General features: G+C 34.7%; 1 protein-coding gene and 1 long non-coding RNA gene across 5 annotated transcripts; one reads left to right on the top strand and one right to left on the bottom strand.

The window, feature by feature from the left end:
- The first annotated feature begins 5,931 nt into the window (after positions 1-5,931).
- Positions 5,932-8,372, top strand: LOC148781448 (uncharacterized). Its single transcript, XR_016059004.1, has 2 exons — positions 5,932-6,809; positions 7,261-8,372. It is a non-coding gene; the product is annotated as an uncharacterized LOC148781448 (long non-coding RNA).
- LOC18423084 (NAD(P)-binding Rossmann-fold superfamily protein) lies at positions 6,189-16,719 on the bottom strand. 4 transcript variants are annotated; one of them, XM_088871531.1, is made up of 6 exons: positions 16,413-16,719; positions 12,185-12,344; positions 11,371-11,558; positions 9,360-9,489; positions 7,940-8,061; positions 6,189-6,431 (listed from the first exon to the last, which is right to left on the bottom strand). In XM_088871531.1, exons 1-6 carry the CDS (start codon positions 16,632-16,634, stop codon positions 6,309-6,311), a joined length of 945 nt encoding a protein of 314 aa, XP_088727657.1. In that variant the 5' UTR covers positions 16,635-16,719; the 3' UTR covers positions 6,189-6,308. The 4 variants fall into 4 exon arrangements, with proteins under 4 accessions (XP_088727657.1, XP_088727656.1, XP_006827740.1 ...); XM_088871530.1 differs by having other exon boundaries at positions 7,931-8,070; positions 9,366-9,489; XM_006827677.4 differs by having other exon boundaries at positions 7,940-8,070; positions 9,366-9,489.
- Between the last annotated feature and the right edge of the window lie 1,120 nt (positions 16,720-17,839).

Genomic DNA, 17,839 nt, shown 5'->3' with positions numbered 1-17,839 from the left:
TTACTCTAATAACACTAGGTAAGGCCATAAAATTATTGTTCAATGGCTTTAATGGATCTATACAATAACTACAAATCATAATCCTATAGTATGTCATCATTAGATATCCCATTTTTCACTCCATTTTTGAGCCATATCTGAATTATTCGCGATTCTATAACTTTCCTTTTTTTAGCAATCTATATTTTTTACCTAATTTTTTCCTCCGACTATTTGAAATAAAATCGATTTATTACCAATGTTTTGATTCGCTAACATATTATTATTCTCCAACTTGCTAACTATGTAGACAATTGAGTTAAAGCAATTAAGTGAAGGGGTGCGGTTTGTATAAGGGTGCAACCTTATTTGTACAAAGTACAGCCAATGTTGCATATTCAACAGATTCTATTTTATTTTGATGGTGTAGTTTCGACACATCTTTTAAGACAGTGTCAATACATAGCATGTATTTTAAGACAATGTTCAATCTATATCGACCAAATCAAATTGATAGTGTAGATTACTGCAACCTTATTTATCCCAATAAAGTTGTAATCTCATATTAACTTTTTTATTAAGAGAAACAATGAATTCTTATATTCTAATTTTAACATGAGTAATGATCCTATAGGACCCTCCCCACCTATGTGTGTAGGACCCCAAAGGATCATTATTAAATTTGGCACGGATTTTTTAGAAAAGTTATCACATGAGTGTGGGACTTGACTTTTTTATAGATCCGTGCCAAATTAAATGGTGATCCTTTAGGGCCCTACCCACATGGGTGAGGGATAGTCATATAGTAGCATTTATCTTTTAACATATATTAGAAATTATGGCTAACTTTATCTTCCACAACCTACATATGCAAATTAATTAAAAAATCACTGATCCAACTCATAATCATCCCAGTTGGATCAGAACGAGGAGGCCACCAATTATACTTTTAAGGGCCATTTGCATACTTGGAAGTATAATGTCAGGGAAGTATATTACATGCGTAATACATTACCTCTAAACGGATTGTTACTATTTGGGTAGTGTTTAGATGCAACCTGGGAAATACATTTTTATTGTTTAGCTATATCTAAAAGAAATATAGGAAATGCTTTACCAACATTTTACCAGCACTTGCCTATAAACTATCATTTCTTTTTTTTTTGTCACAAAATTCTACTAAAATGCAGAATTATCATTTCTTTCTTTTTTGTCACAAAATTCCACTAAAATACGGAATTAAAATCATCATCATACTATTTCAAAAAGATTTCTAATAATAACATCATCACCATTCCAAAATTATTTTATAATAATAACTTGTATCATTTTACCATCATCATAATACCATTTCCTACTTATTTTATATGTCTTTTGCACTTACATCGGATCACATGTTTTCTAACATGACATTGGTTTCAACATGATAAGTCATTGGAACAATATAATTGGAATAACATAATTTTATTATAATAAGTCTTATTTTTGTTTATTTTTTATAGAAGTCTTTCAAATGTCTCTCTATATAATTTTGAGGTATTGGAGGAGATTAAAGATGTACGTTATTTCAATTGAGATTTTAGTAATATCTTATGAGGATTATGTTATGTGAAATTTTTTATTATGATTGTGTTGTGTAATTTATCTTTGATTAATAATTTTTATTTTTATTATTTTTATTTTTATATAGTAGCCGATTTCTTTAGAGGATGGGACGAGCTTAAAAAGGGATGATTAGTTATGCTATTAACAGAGAAGATTTTTTAATGAGGGATACATAAATGATTTTCCAAAATTACCTGTCATCCCTTAATAGATTTTTTAAATGATTTTCCAAAATTACCTGTCATCCCTTAATAGAGTTTTTCATCTATCATCATGCGTAATGGATTTCTTGATTTCTTTTAAAAATATCGCCTAATCTATTTCCATTTCCTTACTATTAAGTATAGTAAATATTGGAAATGCCATATTTCCTTATAATCTATTGTGTAATCGATTTACAGGTATCCAAACGCCCTTTAGAAACCCCGTACTGATCTGCAATTATACTTTCATAAACCTCATAATCAACTTTCAAAACCTCATAACTATATGAATCTCCATGTTTTCAGGTTTTTTTGGTTTTTTGTGGATAATTGTAGCTTTATGAGTCAAAGCTTGATCTTGATTTTTAGAATATACATAATGTATATATGTAGCTAATTACTACCTAATTATGTATAATTAAATTCGTATTTATAAGAAAAAATTATACCAAATATTAACTGAATACCTCAAAGAGGCATCAATTATCCGATAAATCCAATGGCGATATTATCCTGATAAATATAATTTGATCGCAGATTTTTTTTTTCTTTTCAAATGACCGAAATCCAATGAAAACGAGGTTGTAGTTTCAAATTGCGCTAAAACGAATGAAAGTATAAGAGTTTTTTTTTTAATGGTAATTGGGACAAAATATAAGAGATTTTGCAGCCCTATCAAAATAAGTAAATCTGCAAGTCGAGCATTGGAAACCTTGATTGCAAGTCGAGCATTGGAAACCTTGATATCAATCATCTTGGCTTGAGCATTATGGTTGCAAATATATATATATATATATATATATTAAGTTTTAAAAATAATATATATTATAACAAATTATCTAAATTGTCCATCTTAGCTTAAGAATAAGTGTTCACAAATCTGCAAATTTGTATCATTTTTTGAGTTTTAAATTATATTGTCGGTGTTGAAAATTGATTTTAGAGTCATTATAGAGATTTCCGTCACCAAAATTAGTTTCCAAACAAGAATTTGAGGTGAGGCTTTATTTTGTTTTCATAAAACCCAGGCCGTATAGAAACCCGATCCTTTTTTTATCTAGAGATCACATAAATCCACTAAATTAGGGAGAGAAGAATCAAACTGAAGGAGAATTTTTGGTAAAATTCTCTTTGCGTTTGGATGACCGAAATTTTCACCGAAATTTCGGATTTTTGTGGCGAATCGAGTTTGCCCATTGGTGAAGCAAATAAAGAACTGTGAGAGTTCACAGAGAGAGTCAACACGTTGAAAGAAAGAGAGTGGCTCTGCAATTCAAAAACAAAAAAGGCATTTTGGTTGGTTTATATATATATATATATATATGGGCTTTTATACATTTGGAAATAATCCACCATTTTATCCATTTCTACTTTGTGACCCAACGCTTTAGTTGTCGTTTTTATTCTCAATAAATAATACTTTTAAAAAACAAATTCATCCTAAATCAATTGAAAAAACGGCTAAGAGCGGGTCTTCCGCACTAAATTATTTAAAAAATAAATAAAAATCGTTGTCTTCGATCTGTGCCCTTTCGTCTTTAATTTTTTTTTCATCTTAGTGCATATTGTAGATTTATTCCGCCGAGTAAAAGAGCTCTCTGAAATAAAGGGTACATTTTCCAGTAGCTATCTGAAAATCACAAAATGATTTTCAGTCTTTGAATAATAGATAACATAATTTTGGATCTTCAAATACCGATAACTGTTGAATTTTGATTTTTCAAAATTTGAAAAATTAAGCTTTCGGTTCTTGGATTTCTTAAAATTTGAATAATTCGGTTATTGAAGAACCGAAAAAGGCAGTTCTATTATTGTTTAAAAATATTGTTATGAAGGGGAAAAACAGGTATTGATGTATTAAGAAAAACTTTTTTGTAATTATGTAATAATAGAAATTATAATGGATATGTACGTAATTTTCTCTTATTTGTATGATATTTTGGTGTCCATCTATGAAACACTAGGCGATTACTTAAAAGTACAAATTTTAATTCGGAGTTTTCAAAACTTAAATTTCAATTGGAACTTATAATTTTTTTTCAAGCATATATATAGTGCAATTTTTTTTTAGCTTGATATATAGTAACATAACGAAACAATCTTCAAAAATCAAGCTAGTGCTATTTGTTTGACCCCAATTTGTAAACATACATTATTTTCATTTTGATGAATAATCACAAAACAAGTAAAATTTGTAAAAGCTAACCTAAAAAAGTAGTTTTTTTACCCATTTAATGTAGGTTGTCTGTTATGTGAGATACTTCAATCTAAACCTTAGAATGATATTTTTTTTCTTTTCCAAAATTTTTAGATTATTTTGTTATCATTAGATGAACAATGTTAAAAGAAGAGAAAAATGATTTTGAGTTCTTAAATGCGTGGATCTTGAAATTCATAAAATGCATAATCTAGATTCATTGTTAGAGTGGGACTTATTTTGATTGTTGGAATGAAGAGAGTGCCTATGCAAAATTTAAGATTATATAATTGCCACAAATATAAATTTCAAAAAAATAGGGTTTCATTATAATATAATGACAAAGTAACATGAAATACCAAGTTGGGTGGATCCAAACCCAACCTAACCAAGTTCGGTCCAAGTTGAACAAAAAATTGGTGAGGCCAAGTCAAGCGGACCCTGAGTCCACCTAATATTCGCAACTTGGGTCCAATCAGTTGAAACCCAAAGGGGCAGCCATTTAAATAAAGAAAAGGTTTATATAAGGTCTTAACCTTATAATGTATGGGTAAGGTGCACCTCAAAAAACCTACTAGTAAAGGTTGTTTTAGGTCGGAAAACCCTCAAATCGATCATCGAGCTCGACATTCATAGATATGAAAAAAAAAAAAAAAGAGATCTCTAATCCTAAAAATAGTTTTCTTCTGGCTCATTATCAAGACCGTCCATTTTCAAGATTTTCAAATATTTATAGATCTGTTTGATCGTCATTATTCCATAAACTTCAAATTTCATAATTGGGGGTAACAATAGATTTTCATATCAATGCAAGGCTTTACTTTGAACATAGTTTCGAGGTGGACTTTATTTCAATAGTATAAGGTTGAAACCTTATACAAACAGCCCCTTAAATAATCAAGAGTACAGTTTTTTAATGAATACTAGCACACCCATTCGCTCTACATCGACCCGAACCAGTTAGGTTCCAGTTAGACCCAAACTTAGACCAAGTGAGATCTAGGTCAAATGAACCCGAACCAATCCACAATTCCTAGGGTGGGTCCCAGAGTTTGACAAGACCCATTATCGACCCCTACAAGTGGGGAACACTCATTTTAGATAGAAAGAGACACACTAATTATCATATGGTCTTTGGTCTATCAAACGTCCATCTCTAAGATGGATGTCAAAAAATGTTACATCTACTGAAAGTTAAAATGTACAATGGAAAAATGAATTAAAAAACAATATTTGTACTTCTTAAAAAACGTAAAAAATTCAAACTTAGATCATTGTTGTGGTTGAGATTATCAAGACCTAAACTTTTAGATAAAAAAATACATATTTGAGATATATTTTAGAGGGAGACGGCATAAGAATAGGTGAGTCAACCCACTCACCAAATATTTTTCCTTTAGAAATTATTAGTGAATTTGAGCATCACTCACCTACCTCTCCCCCTCTCTCTCTCTCTCTCTCTCTCAAGTCCAGTTCCTCTGATGAATGTCACTACATCTCTCTCTCTCTCTAGCTCGATATATGCTCTCTCTCTCTCTCTAGCTCTGAAAAGTAATCTAACTATTCTCTTACTCATCTTTCGTACCAAGAGAATATCATACTGATTTCCACTAATTAAAAGCATAGACGCATATTCTGAGAAATTGTGACTAGCAAATTAAGCTCTCTCTCTCTTTAAAATTGTGCCCAGTAGACTGAGATATATCTACTATATTTAACACGAAGAACATGATTCCTATCTTTTCCCACCCCTAAAAGAGTGTAGTCTGCAAAAGGCCGCGGCCTTTACCAACCCAGGTAAAATGTAATTTTAAATAGTGTCGAAAGATGTTTCAATATCAGAAATCTTTGTGATTCATCTCTATATCTATAAACAGTTTGAAAATCTTGAAAATTGAAGTTGTAAATGATACATTACAAGATGCTGCACTCTTTTCAGTACTTAAATTTTATTTTTTCTTATGACCATATATATTGAGGTTGACATGATCGAATTAAAGACTTGAAGTCAAAACGATCGAATTAAAGACTTTTCAACACCGAAACAACCTCTTCTAATGAGTTTTTGAGTACGCCTTAATTTGATTTTAGGGCCTCACCCTTTATAAACTTTTCCCTCCTAGAAACCATCCTAGTATAAGAAACTGTGGGGCCCTAAAGAGCACGAGATAACCTGTCTATAAAAGAGAAATCCACAACAAGAAGAAGCAAAATTAGGAGTCAGTATAATTTTTTTGGAAAATAATACATATATCCAAGGAACACATCAAAGAAAATGGAAATAAATAAAAGAAAAAAGGAATGAAATTATTAAGATAAAAAATTTAGTTGGCACCAAGAGTCAATGTTACGCCATCTTCAAATGGTGTTGGCGAAATGCCGAGAACTCGATTTAACTTGCTAATGTCCATAGATATATCAGCAGGGGAGATCACACCACGATTCATCTGTATATTATTCATAGAAAAGAAAAATGAATACAATTGTGTGTAAATCATCTTCACTCTCTCTCTCTCCCTGCAACTGCTTACTTTCTTTAAATGATGTTCTTCTCTAAGGGGGATACAGGGGGCCTGGGGCTAGCCACTCCTGGCCCTAGCCCAGTCCTAGTAGCCATTGGGCCAGTCCTGGCCCCACCTTGATTGGGCCAAAAGGCCCTCACCCAGGCCCGGCCCTACCCTCCAGTTGTAGTTGCCCATCCCTAGCCTGGTCCTCGGCCACATTTAGTAGCCCAGACCTTAGCTTTTTGGGGCCAGACTGCGCTTGTTCTTTTCTTAATTTTTTTTACAAGGGCAAGCTTTCTAAGCTTCTCCTACAGCATAGAAGTTCTATCATCCTCCTTATCCAACCGTCCATTCTGAATGGAAGGCTAAGATTGCCCCAATCACAATGTCACATCTCTACACTATTTTATTTTTATAAACTGTTTTGACACCAAATTTTGGACATCCAATCCTCTATTAAACTCTCACTAGCGAAAAATATATATAAATAAAAAAATTCAATAAATAAAATGATCAAAATACCCTTAAAATTTTCAAGGGGGATCATTATATTTTATCGAAAAATTATTTTTAATATTTTTATAAGTGCACCCCAATGAGAAGATGGCACGTACCAAATTTCATATTTATACAATTTGTATAAAAAAAATTAAAAATAAAATACTTTGAGACGTCGGATCTAAGATCAAACGGTGAATGGCTCTCTTGATCAAAATTGGACGGCTGGGTGGTAAGGGGAGGACAAAACTTCTACGCTGTAGGAGAAGCATAGAAGCCTTTCCTTTTTACAAATCTCTTTTGAAGTATTTCAATGATACATCTTTTCATATACAAAAGCAGTGGTCAAAGAGAGAAGAAAGAGAGTCTTCCAGAGTGAAATCAATGAGGAGAGAGATGGCCTTGGATATAGAAAGTAAAATCTTCTTTAGGCAGAAAAGATCTTTGGGTACAAAAAGCAGTTCAAGAGTAGAGAGAGAGACTTAGAGTCCACAATTAATCCTTCAATAGAAGAAACCATTTTAGAGTTAAAAGAGTATAGACAGATTCCAATTTGCGCCTTTCCCACACACTAAACACATAACATACATCTCATTAAATGGAAACGTAAAAACTATAATCCATATGGTCTTTCAACCATAACCATGCGGTTTATCTCCGTCCCATCGATCGGTTGGACAGCGATGGAGAGAAAGTAGGAATGTGCAATTTATTAATTGAATCGTGGCGGAACCCACCCTTCCATCACCATCCAACCCCATTGATAGGCCAGTGATAACCTCATGGTCATGGCGTTATGATGATCATATGGATCATATTAGATGGGCCCTTCACTAAAAAAGGATTGAACAGAATAACAACTATAGTAGCAAGGGCAATAATATTAATAGTAACGAGTAATAGTACTTAAACAAATAAAGCACAGCAAATAATGATAATGGGACCAGGCATACCAATGATGCAGAGATAGACTTAATTTTTGAGGAATCGTAACAACGTATTTTTGCCACCACCTCTGCCATTTCCAAGCGTGAAAGCCTATCCGGGCCCCCAACATTTAAAACCAACTGCATTTCTCTCTCATCTAAGAGAAGCATATAATATAGACATCAAAAGAGAAGCCACTAATTATGTACAATTATCAAAGGGCAGTACATCACGACTTCAATAAATTTCAAGGACAATTTCTCGTTGCGTCTTGTAATAACTGTGGAGTGATGTAAGTATCAAATAATTGTCCAAAAACCTAAAAAATCTCATTGAAAAAAAGGAAAGGTTTCTGTACTTTCCCTACTGCATAGAAGATATATGCTTCCTTCCCATCCAGCCGTCCAATTTAGATCAAGTGAGCCACAAACCTTTTGATCTAGATCCGATGCTTTAAACTATTTTAGTTTTAGTTTTTTCTATAAATTATATGAATATAAAATTCGGTACATACCATCATCTCAAAGGAGCGTACCTAAAAAAAATTATAAAAAAGAATTTTTTGATAAAATATAATGGCCAAAATACCCCTTGAAAATTTCAGGGATATTTTAGTCATTTTATTTATTGAGAAAAAATTTTATATTTTTTACAGGTGCGAGTTTAAGAGAGGAGTGGATGCCCAAAATTTGGTGTCAAAATATTTTGTAAAATATAAAATAAAAATAAAATAGTGTAGAGATGTGACGTTGTAATTGGGGTCATCTCAACCGTCCATTCAGAATAAAGGGTTCGATAGGAGAAAGTATATAAGTTTTATGCAGTAAGGAAAGCATAGAAAGCTTGCCCTTGAAAAGATACTCTTGCATCATCTAAGAGCTTGTAATACACATTGTATTGAATTCCCAAGCCGCATCCACCGTCCAATCCCAATGATGGATGGTCCGGATTAACTGTGACCAGGTGAATATCATTATAGGTTCAACTCCAGTTAATATCCAACCATTCATATGAGGGAACAGAGGGTGAATGTAGCCTTGGAATACCATTATATATGCATGGTATACTCCCACTTAAACAAATGAGAATACATGAATATTTCTAATAAGGACCCGGTTTCTATGCGGCCAAGCCCGCATATGTAGAAATACGGGCCTCTTAATAAATTTATTTTGAGATGGATTTTAAGACTTAATTTTTAAGGACATGTAATCTCTAACATGGAGATCATGAATATGAAGAAATAAATAAATTAGAAAAATTAGAAATAATAATTTTAGTAAGAAAACATTTGGACCATTAGTTTCCATTGTTTTACATGGAACACCTACTTGCATCCATCTTTAAGATGAATGTAAAGATGGATGCTTTACACTTTCTGGACCGCATGTGTAGAAATGCAGTCCAGCCCGCATGAAACAATTTTCCTTCTAATAAAGATCAAACTCATACCAGTAAGCCACATATTAGTTAAAGCAAGTATAGTCCTCACAACATCCTTGATGTACACCGGACATCGATATTCATCATGAAAGAATTCAACTTCTCGGCCTTGAGAAAGAACACTGTCAATCCACTACAAAAAAGGGCATTAGATTTTTACAGAAAAATCTTTTCGAAATGTCAAGCTAAACAAGCATAAATTCTATGTGGGCAGCAGATTTTGGTCTCTCTCTCTCTCTCCAAAAGAATCTTTTGGTGGCCAACAAGTGCTAACCATCCTCTCCCTCTTTCTTGCTCAGAGTGGATGACAGCATCGAAGGAGAGTTTTTTTTTCTTTTTTTTGGATTAAGTTGGCTTTAATTTGTATTAAATAAGAAAATACATTATGGTCTTACAAGTGTTGTATGTATGTACAGAAATACACAGAACTCAGGCATCTAGCCACTAAAAAATAGGCCATGGAAACAAGTAGTAGATGAACTGCATAGCCAGAATTCCTAGGGTTGGACGACAACAAGGCTAGCCTGGTGTTCGCCTTGAAGGGAGAAAGATAGTTTGGTCCTGAATGATTTAGGAGAAAGAAGAAGATCTTGAATGAGATAGAAAAACAGTTGTAACTACAGTGCAATTTATACAATCTATGAAGTGGTTTAGAAAGCAATGGTGTTTTTATAATAACTTCAAAATTTTGTACTCTAATAAAAATAGTGTAAAGCTGTGGAATGCAAAAAAGAAGGCAACATCTTGAAGGACTCCGTTATGGAAGACAAACTTTTAATCGTTGCTACATATAGAATTTAACAATATGAAGGAAAAGTATATCTTTATGGTTAGGAGTTGAGGCTAAGCCTCTCATTAATCTTCCCATAGAAATGTCATTGACAAGAAGAGATGAAAGTTGATAAATTTTGCTAATCCACACCCAACAATGAGGATTTGAGATCAACCAAGTCCATTTAATGCAAATTTTGCTGCCTTGTTTTGATGAAAGGCCCTCTAAACAAAATGCAGTGCCTTTATATCATGAACAATAAGGCCCCACATTCTGTCACACACACGCAAACACGTGAGCACGCACAAGGTGCATGCACACACATACATAAACGGAAAAAAAATACTTCCAATAAGATTATTTGAATATTGGAATTTATGCAGTCCTTGAACTAAGCCTCAGGTTTTGCCACATCCCATTGTCGCAAGAGGAGTATCATTCAAATTACCATGAAGGAAAAGGATACTATAGACAGACTTATCTGCGGTATGTGTGTACATAATTAGGGCATTCACTGTCCATTTTCAATGGCAGATGGTGGATACCAACCACAGCTCCCAATGGATTGACTGTCATTTCCCAGTTGTGCAAAATACACCACAAAACAGTTTTCTGAAGTGTGTGCCTTACTGTGAATTAAGAATTCAGTGAAGAATTCAGCGAATTAGAAATTTTTTATGCATGCAATTTGGATTACTAGAGATTCAAGATATGTGTAGCTACGTTGATTCAAGCAGAAGCCTAGTCAGCTGAGAAAATGAAAAACTTTGCTAAAAAGTGGTGGGTCTCCTTTGATGGGGTGTGATCCACTTGGTAAATTGTTTCAGTCCATTGAGACTAAGGAGAAGAGAGGTGAACAGCAGCGAAAAGGAATGGAGTCTAAAACTACTCTCCTAGTGCATCTCATTTACAAGAAAAACACACACACACACAGAGCAGTGATGTTTCTGACTTACTTCATCAATATACTATATTTATTTCATGATGCCCGAAAGGTTAGGGAAAATTTGCTTCTCGAAACCCCACACTTTTCTAGTTTTGAAAATCACCATTTTGGAGTAAAAATAAAACTACTTTGTTTGTAGTAAAAATTGGTTTGCAAGGGGAAAGCGAGAGGTTTGGTTGGAACAATTGGGTCGCTACAAGAAAATAAATTCTCAACTGAAATAACTAAATCTCAAGTCCAAGAAGATGAAAAAGGGAAAATAATAATAATAATTGCAAAGCTCATCATATGCACACCTGGATTGGAAGAGATTTGGGTATAGGGGACATTGTCTCCGGCCCATAGATGATACTACTCCTCAAAATTGCAAAGTTTGAGCAATTTGAAGAAATAAATTGCTCTGCTTTCACCTTTAATTTTCCATACATGTTTACTGGAACCGTTTCATCCTCTTCTTTGTAGAATGATTTCACCCCTTCATAGACTGGACATTTATTGGAGCACCACAAAAATCCGTAGTCAGATTCCCACACTACAGATCAGCAGAGGTATCATATTTCCTTTTCGATCTAGAAAAGTATGATTCCACTTCCAAAATAAAAGCAAAAACAGAGTAAGCATAATCAATGCGTCATGCATACTGACAAGAAATCATGGCAAAGCCAGCAATAAAATCCACCGCAGCACCTTACAAGGACACCCCTGAGCCCCATAAAGGAATAGAGTAGTAACTAACAGTATGTTCACAGTGGGTGAAAACAAAAGCAGGGCAAGGGCCTGACTCAATCTACCACCTCAACATACGCATGCATCTTCCTACTTATCCTACCTAAAGTCCAACAGAGGTTACATTCATTATGCTTGCCCTACTAAGACACCTAAACCTTGATTTCCATGTATTTAACAGTTTAAAACCATTTATAATGTTATAAAGAGAATCCAATGGCAACAAATCCTGGACGGATTATCAGATATTAAATTTATTTTATGATTGTGAGTGCTTGGAAAAGTATGTTCTCATACATGGCAAGAGGATTAAATGAATAGAGAACTTTGAATATCACAAAGATATCTTTGAAAAACAAGAGAAAATGGCTGTTGCATACTTACCTTGGTCAGTTGATAGATGAATTAGGAGAGGGCTGGCTTTATCGAAGCTTGATAACCACTTCACAAGACGGGAAGGTACATTAATAGCCAAAGCAGCTGTAGGGTTGGTTTCACAAGCACGAGGTACTGAGATTGCAGCACAATTTATGACCACATCAGGCTGAAGGGAAGCAAATTTCAAATAAAAATGGTAAGTGCATAATCCTTGCCCATATAGCGGTGTGTTTACAATATATAACACAACTAGGATCAAAATTCCTTTGTCAACTGCGAAAAAACCGTATACACACTCGCAGTATTGGACATATGACATTTGCGTCTATGATTTCCATGTGCAAGTTTCATTTTTTAAGTTAATTTATTATTGCAAAGTCAGAAAGTAATTTTATGTGTAAATATGGTAGACATATCCATTTCACTGACCATGGTCATATCTGATACACCACTTTGAGCAGCCACTCGGACATAGTGTGTTCATGTCTCATATAGACACAAATGCCAAACTCCTTGCAACATAGGTTAGGTGTCTCTATCTCTAATAGTGAGGAGATTCGGAGATTGGGTATTCATTATAGGCAAGAATGTGTTGCTTCTTGATTTGATGTGAGGACTTAAATTTTAAGCAAAGGAACAGTCAATATGGAGGGGATCAAAGTAGATTGCTGCAGCAGTTGGAATAATTGCTTATCCATGATGTGTTTCTATCATTTTTTGGTCTTTTTAAAGATCAATTAAGGATTCAAGCCCTCTCACAAGGGACAGAGAGAGCCACATATGAAGGGGTCATTGATGTGATGAATGAAGGGGAAAGAGCCCACAAAAACTATGATTTCCACCATCTATGACAAATTTGTAGGAGCATCAAGCTATGACACAAACAGTGGAGGCAAAGGACAGACAACTAAATATACGGAAGTAGTGTTTCAAAACACGGATATGTGGAATTGGATCGTCCACCCACCTATCCCGATCTGGATCAACAACCAGGCCATAAAAAAAAAGAAAACAGAAAAATCTAGGAAGAAAGCTTCAATAGACCTAAAAATGAATTTTAGGGTTGATTAACAATGAAATAAGGTGGAATTTTTTTAAAAAAAGGGGTTTGGAATGGGATATGGCCAATTCCCCATGCTTGTCAGGAACCAACCTGGTTCCAAATGATTTCGATCTAGATCGAAGATTTTCGACCCAGAATAACTGTTTTGAAACATGCATGGAAAATTTATAAGGTCCCATTATTTGCACACAAAATACAGATCAATAACTTGAATAAATTAGAGAGAAGTTATCACTATAATTCAAGGAACTACGGAATTCCTTCATTAATCCATGAGAATTAAGAGATTGAGGAAGGTGTCGCACAAAGAATTAGAGCTAGGTGGACGAAGTGGAAATGTGCTTCCAGAATCTTATGTGATTGTCACATACTAATGAAACTAAAAGAGTTCTATAGGATGACTATAAGACTATCCATGCTTTATGGGTCAGAATGTTGGGCGGCAATAACATATTCACATAATGAGAATAACAAAGATGAGGATGTTGAGATGGATGAGCGACAAGACAATAAATGATAGAATTCAGAATGAATATATCTTAAGGAACTTAAGGGTGGCTCCAATATGCAATAAGGGATAACAGACTTAGGTGGTCTGGCCATGTGCAGTGTCGACCTATAATAGCACCAATTAGAAGGAGAGATTTAGTTTGAGTGAAAAGCTCTAAAAAGGCAAGGGAAAGGCCCAAAAAGATGTGGATGGAAGTAGTGAGGAGATATATGGTGACCTATAGTCGGACTGAGGGTATATAACTCTTGATAGAACGGAATGGTGGAACAAGATTTACATAGCTGACCCCAGATGTTAGGTTTAGTGATAGTCAAAATTACCACACCTATGCTTTCTTCAAAAGATCTAGGGTATTATGCTAAAAAGAAAAAGAGGTTTCTTGGAAGCAAGAAAGAAGCCTAATGATCTTTATTAAAAGGGATCAAGAAAGACATAATACCATCTTTTAAAGATCGCCCCTTTGGGGGCCATGGGAAGGGATATCCAAGAAGTAGATGGGTCTTCAAGAGTGAGAGATATGGCATCCTAGAGAGGGGTGGTATTTCCATGGCATTTTAGGTTGTCTAATTTCCACTTCTACAGAGATAAAATCTCTCAATTGCTCTCGAGGTGCTCTCTTCGATAACGGTATAGTAATAGGAAAGATGAGGTTGATTGACGGTATTACTCGATCGGGAGAGTAGATTTAGAAGCGAAGATCAATAAGTTGTTTGTTGATATCTAGAGAGGTATATCTCTTATAACCTAAATTTGTAATCTTTATTGAGATAATGGATTTCAATTCACCAAGGTTGTGGATGTAGCCCTATGAGGTGAACCATATTAAATCGTATGTCATTTTTGGAGAAAGTAAATCACGTGTTGTTGTGGTGTGATTTCCTTCTTGCTTTATTTCTTACAGTCCACTTATAGTCATATTCATTTATTTCATATTTAGCCAACTATATGCACAATCTTTAATGGAATCCCGGTATTTGAGAACCCTAGTTCCGCAAGCAAAGGGCTCTCAAGGACCCTACAATTGGTATTAGAGCACAAGGTACATATGTGATTAAGGCTTGTATTTTTTGGTGAAGAGATATATGAATGGTGAAGCTATCTGGATACGTACTTTGAGGTGGAGAATATGGAGGCAAAGTGTTTGTGAAAATTCCATAATGGAGGTAAGAGAGAAGAAATCAAGAAATCTATTTAATGAAGGTGGGAAAGGCCAAGACGGTGATTTTTCTATCAAGATAGAAATTGTTAAATTTAATGATGGTCCAAATCACCACATCTATACTTTCTTCGAAAGATTGAAGGTATTATGGTAAAAAGAAAAACAGGTCTTTTTAGGGAACAAAAAAGAAGCCTAGCGATCTCTATAAAAAAGGGTCAAGAAAAATATAATAACTCGTATTCAAAAAAAAAAAAAGACATGATAACCATCCTTTTGACTTTTGAGGGTCACCCCTTTAGGGGTCATGGGGAGGGATCTCCAAGAAGGAGATGGTTCTCCAAGAGAGAGACATGGCCTCCTAGAGAGAGACGGTTTCCACTTCTACAGAGATAAAGAGATTAAGTCTCTCTGTTGCTCTCAATATGCTATTTTCGGTAGCAGTGTAGCGGTAGAAAAGATGAGTTCAATCAATAGGGTTGCTCGGTTGTGAGTGCAGATATAGAAGGGAAGATTAGTGAGGTGTTTGCTGATATCTAGAGAGGTATATCTCTTGTAACCCAAAATTGTAATATTCATTAATATAATGGATTTCAATTCACCGAAGCCATAGATGTAACCCTATGGGGTGAACCACGTAAATCATGCGACGTGGTGTGATTTTCTCTTTGCTTTATTTCTTACCCTCTACTTATGGTTGTATTTATCTATTTTGCATTTAGCTAACTATGTGCACTATTATGGATGGGATCAGGGTATTTGAGATTCCTAGTTCCACATGCGAAGAGCTCTGACAAACCTATGTTAAATAGTTGGGATAAGGCTCGAATGATCATGATGTGATCTGTCCTCCTTATGTCAAAGCACAACACTTCAAATAATAAGCAATAAATCATAGATCTAATGAAACATGGCAGAAAGGCTCCATTGGGAAAATCCTGTTCTAACAGTCATTCTAAGAATGTTTCAGAAATTCTTCTTCGCTAAAAGTGACTGCAAAATATAGTCATAATAAATCAGCACAAGTAGTTCTTAAAATCTAAAAACACACAAACCCAATTGTATAATAACAGTAAGTTCACCAGAGAATGGGAAGAGAGAAACAAAACCTCTCCTATTACTAACCAACTACACAGTACATTATTGTACCATCAAACGACATGATACAAATTTTACATTATTATGGTTTCTTATTTCCATTTTATAAGCCAGTAAACAAAAGTAGAATGCTAGTGAAAAAAAAGAAAAAGAATAAGTAATTTACCCAATTATCTCTGCCAGCATTTTAACTACCAAAAATGAAATCAAAATTCTCATATATTTATTTTTTATAAAAAAAAAAAAAACATTTACCAAAATTTCATATCTCCCCATATTCACTTTATTAAGAATTAAATAATTAAGAAAACCCATATCCCTGTATCCCATTAAGCAGCTGAAATTGTAACTCCACCAAACACACAATAACCCATCTCTCTCTCTCTCTAACTAGATTACAGATTACCTCACCCAATGTGGTGGAGATCGAATCCAGGCCTTGTCCAGTTTGTAAATCAACGCGAAAGGATTGGAACATGGGTTTCATAGAATCGAAACATTGGGGGTTCGAGTTATACGTGAAACCCACATTAAAGGGATTATTTCCTTGCATTTCTATCATTTCCTGCAACAGATGTTGGCCAAGATAGCCGCTCCCACCTACTACCAAAACCACAGGCCTGCCCATTTATTCTTGGAATATGCAGAGACAGAGAGAGAGGGAAAGAGCAGAAGAAGAGAGAGAGCCTTGCATAAGCTGCAACACTGTAAACAATTGGGAAAACAAGTAAGATTGTGACTTATGAAACTCATAAAATATTTGCCCTAGAGGTTAAAAGCCTTAAAAAGTCTTTAGTGTCCAATGAGTCCAATTCACTTTGGCGCAAATTTTAAAATTTTATATACGTTGAGTAGTCCGATCCGAATCGATGATTTTAATCTGAATTTGTCGGCCCAAATTAGTTATGGGATAATATGAGTCCTAGCTCCAAAGATCTGACACAGATTTATAGGTAAAAGATATGCACGAACACGCTTTTGAACGTTTAGTTTTTAATTTTATTTTGACAATATTAACTCTATAATTTTGAAAACGTGTGACTATTTCAGTAATTTGACCCTTTTGATGAAGCATTAAGATTGTTGAGCTGGGCTCATGGCCGTAGTAGGGCTGCCTAAGCCCAGTTGGACCAGGCTTGGCCCGAGCCCAGAGAGATTTATCAATATGTCTGGTCTTGTTTGGACCATATCAGGCTCTAGTGCAACTAAACTTGTGTTTTGGACCCGATCCCAAAAGGCTTAAACCAGATCAAGCTTGAGGCTACCTAAAGGCTAATTAGACTAACTTGAGCCAAACTTTACGACTATGGTAGCCTCAATTTATTTTGCTTATTCATTTTTTATGTGTTAATGTTGGGACATTATGTTGAGATATCCACCCCCTCGTTTAGCTTTATTGGCAACCCTAACTGTAGGTAGGGCTTGAAGGTAAAGTAACTCATCAAGCTTAGCGCGACGTTAACATGCATCTGTTTTTTTGCTTGTCTATATCTCTACGCACTATGTTTTCTTCGCAACTAACACGTCCTGTAGTTTTTTTTCCTCCCTCCCAAATTTTACAAAATGATTCAAGACCTGAACTGAAAGAGACTTTACAAACATGGCATTGATTACGCATACACTTGAACACAACTAGTTGGGTAGCCACATATGGTTTAGGCTAGCATAGTAAATAGTCAAGCAACATCTAACTCAGGTAAGCCCAAGACTTGGCCTGAAGTGTGCTCAACTTTGGTATTTATTTGGCCTGTGCTGAGCGGTTCATGCCTGGCCTGGCCATTGAGGTTCTAAGGTTGAGCTAGGGCTTTGGTTTGCCAAGCTAAGATTGGGTAG

Source organism: Amborella trichopoda, chromosome 7 (assembly GCF_054954075.1).
Source record: "Amborella trichopoda isolate Santa Cruz 75 chromosome 7, AtrichopodaSantaCruz75HAP2 v2.0, whole genome shotgun sequence".
NCBI classification, from domain to species: Eukaryota; Viridiplantae; Streptophyta; class Magnoliopsida; order Amborellales; family Amborellaceae; genus Amborella; species Amborella trichopoda.
Note: the sequence above shows the minus strand (reverse complement) of the source record. Positions and strands in the feature narration are given on the sequence as shown.

What these genes read in the sequence shown, in the direction of transcription:
- LOC18423084 (XM_088871530.1), bottom strand. Translation starts at nt 16,634, where the DNA reads ATGGGCAGGCCTGTGGTTTTGGTAGTAGGTGGGAGCGGCTATCTTGGC. An exon ending in TCTCCACCACATTGGGTGAG is followed by an intron (nt 12,345 to 16,412) that starts GTAATCTGTAAT and finishes GCTTCCCTTCAG; the next exon opens with CCTGATGTGGTCATAAATTG. An exon ending in CCAAATCTCTTCCAATCCAG is followed by an intron (nt 9,490 to 11,370) that starts GTGTGCATATGA and finishes CCTTTTTTGTAG; the next exon opens with TGGATTGACAGTGTTCTTTC.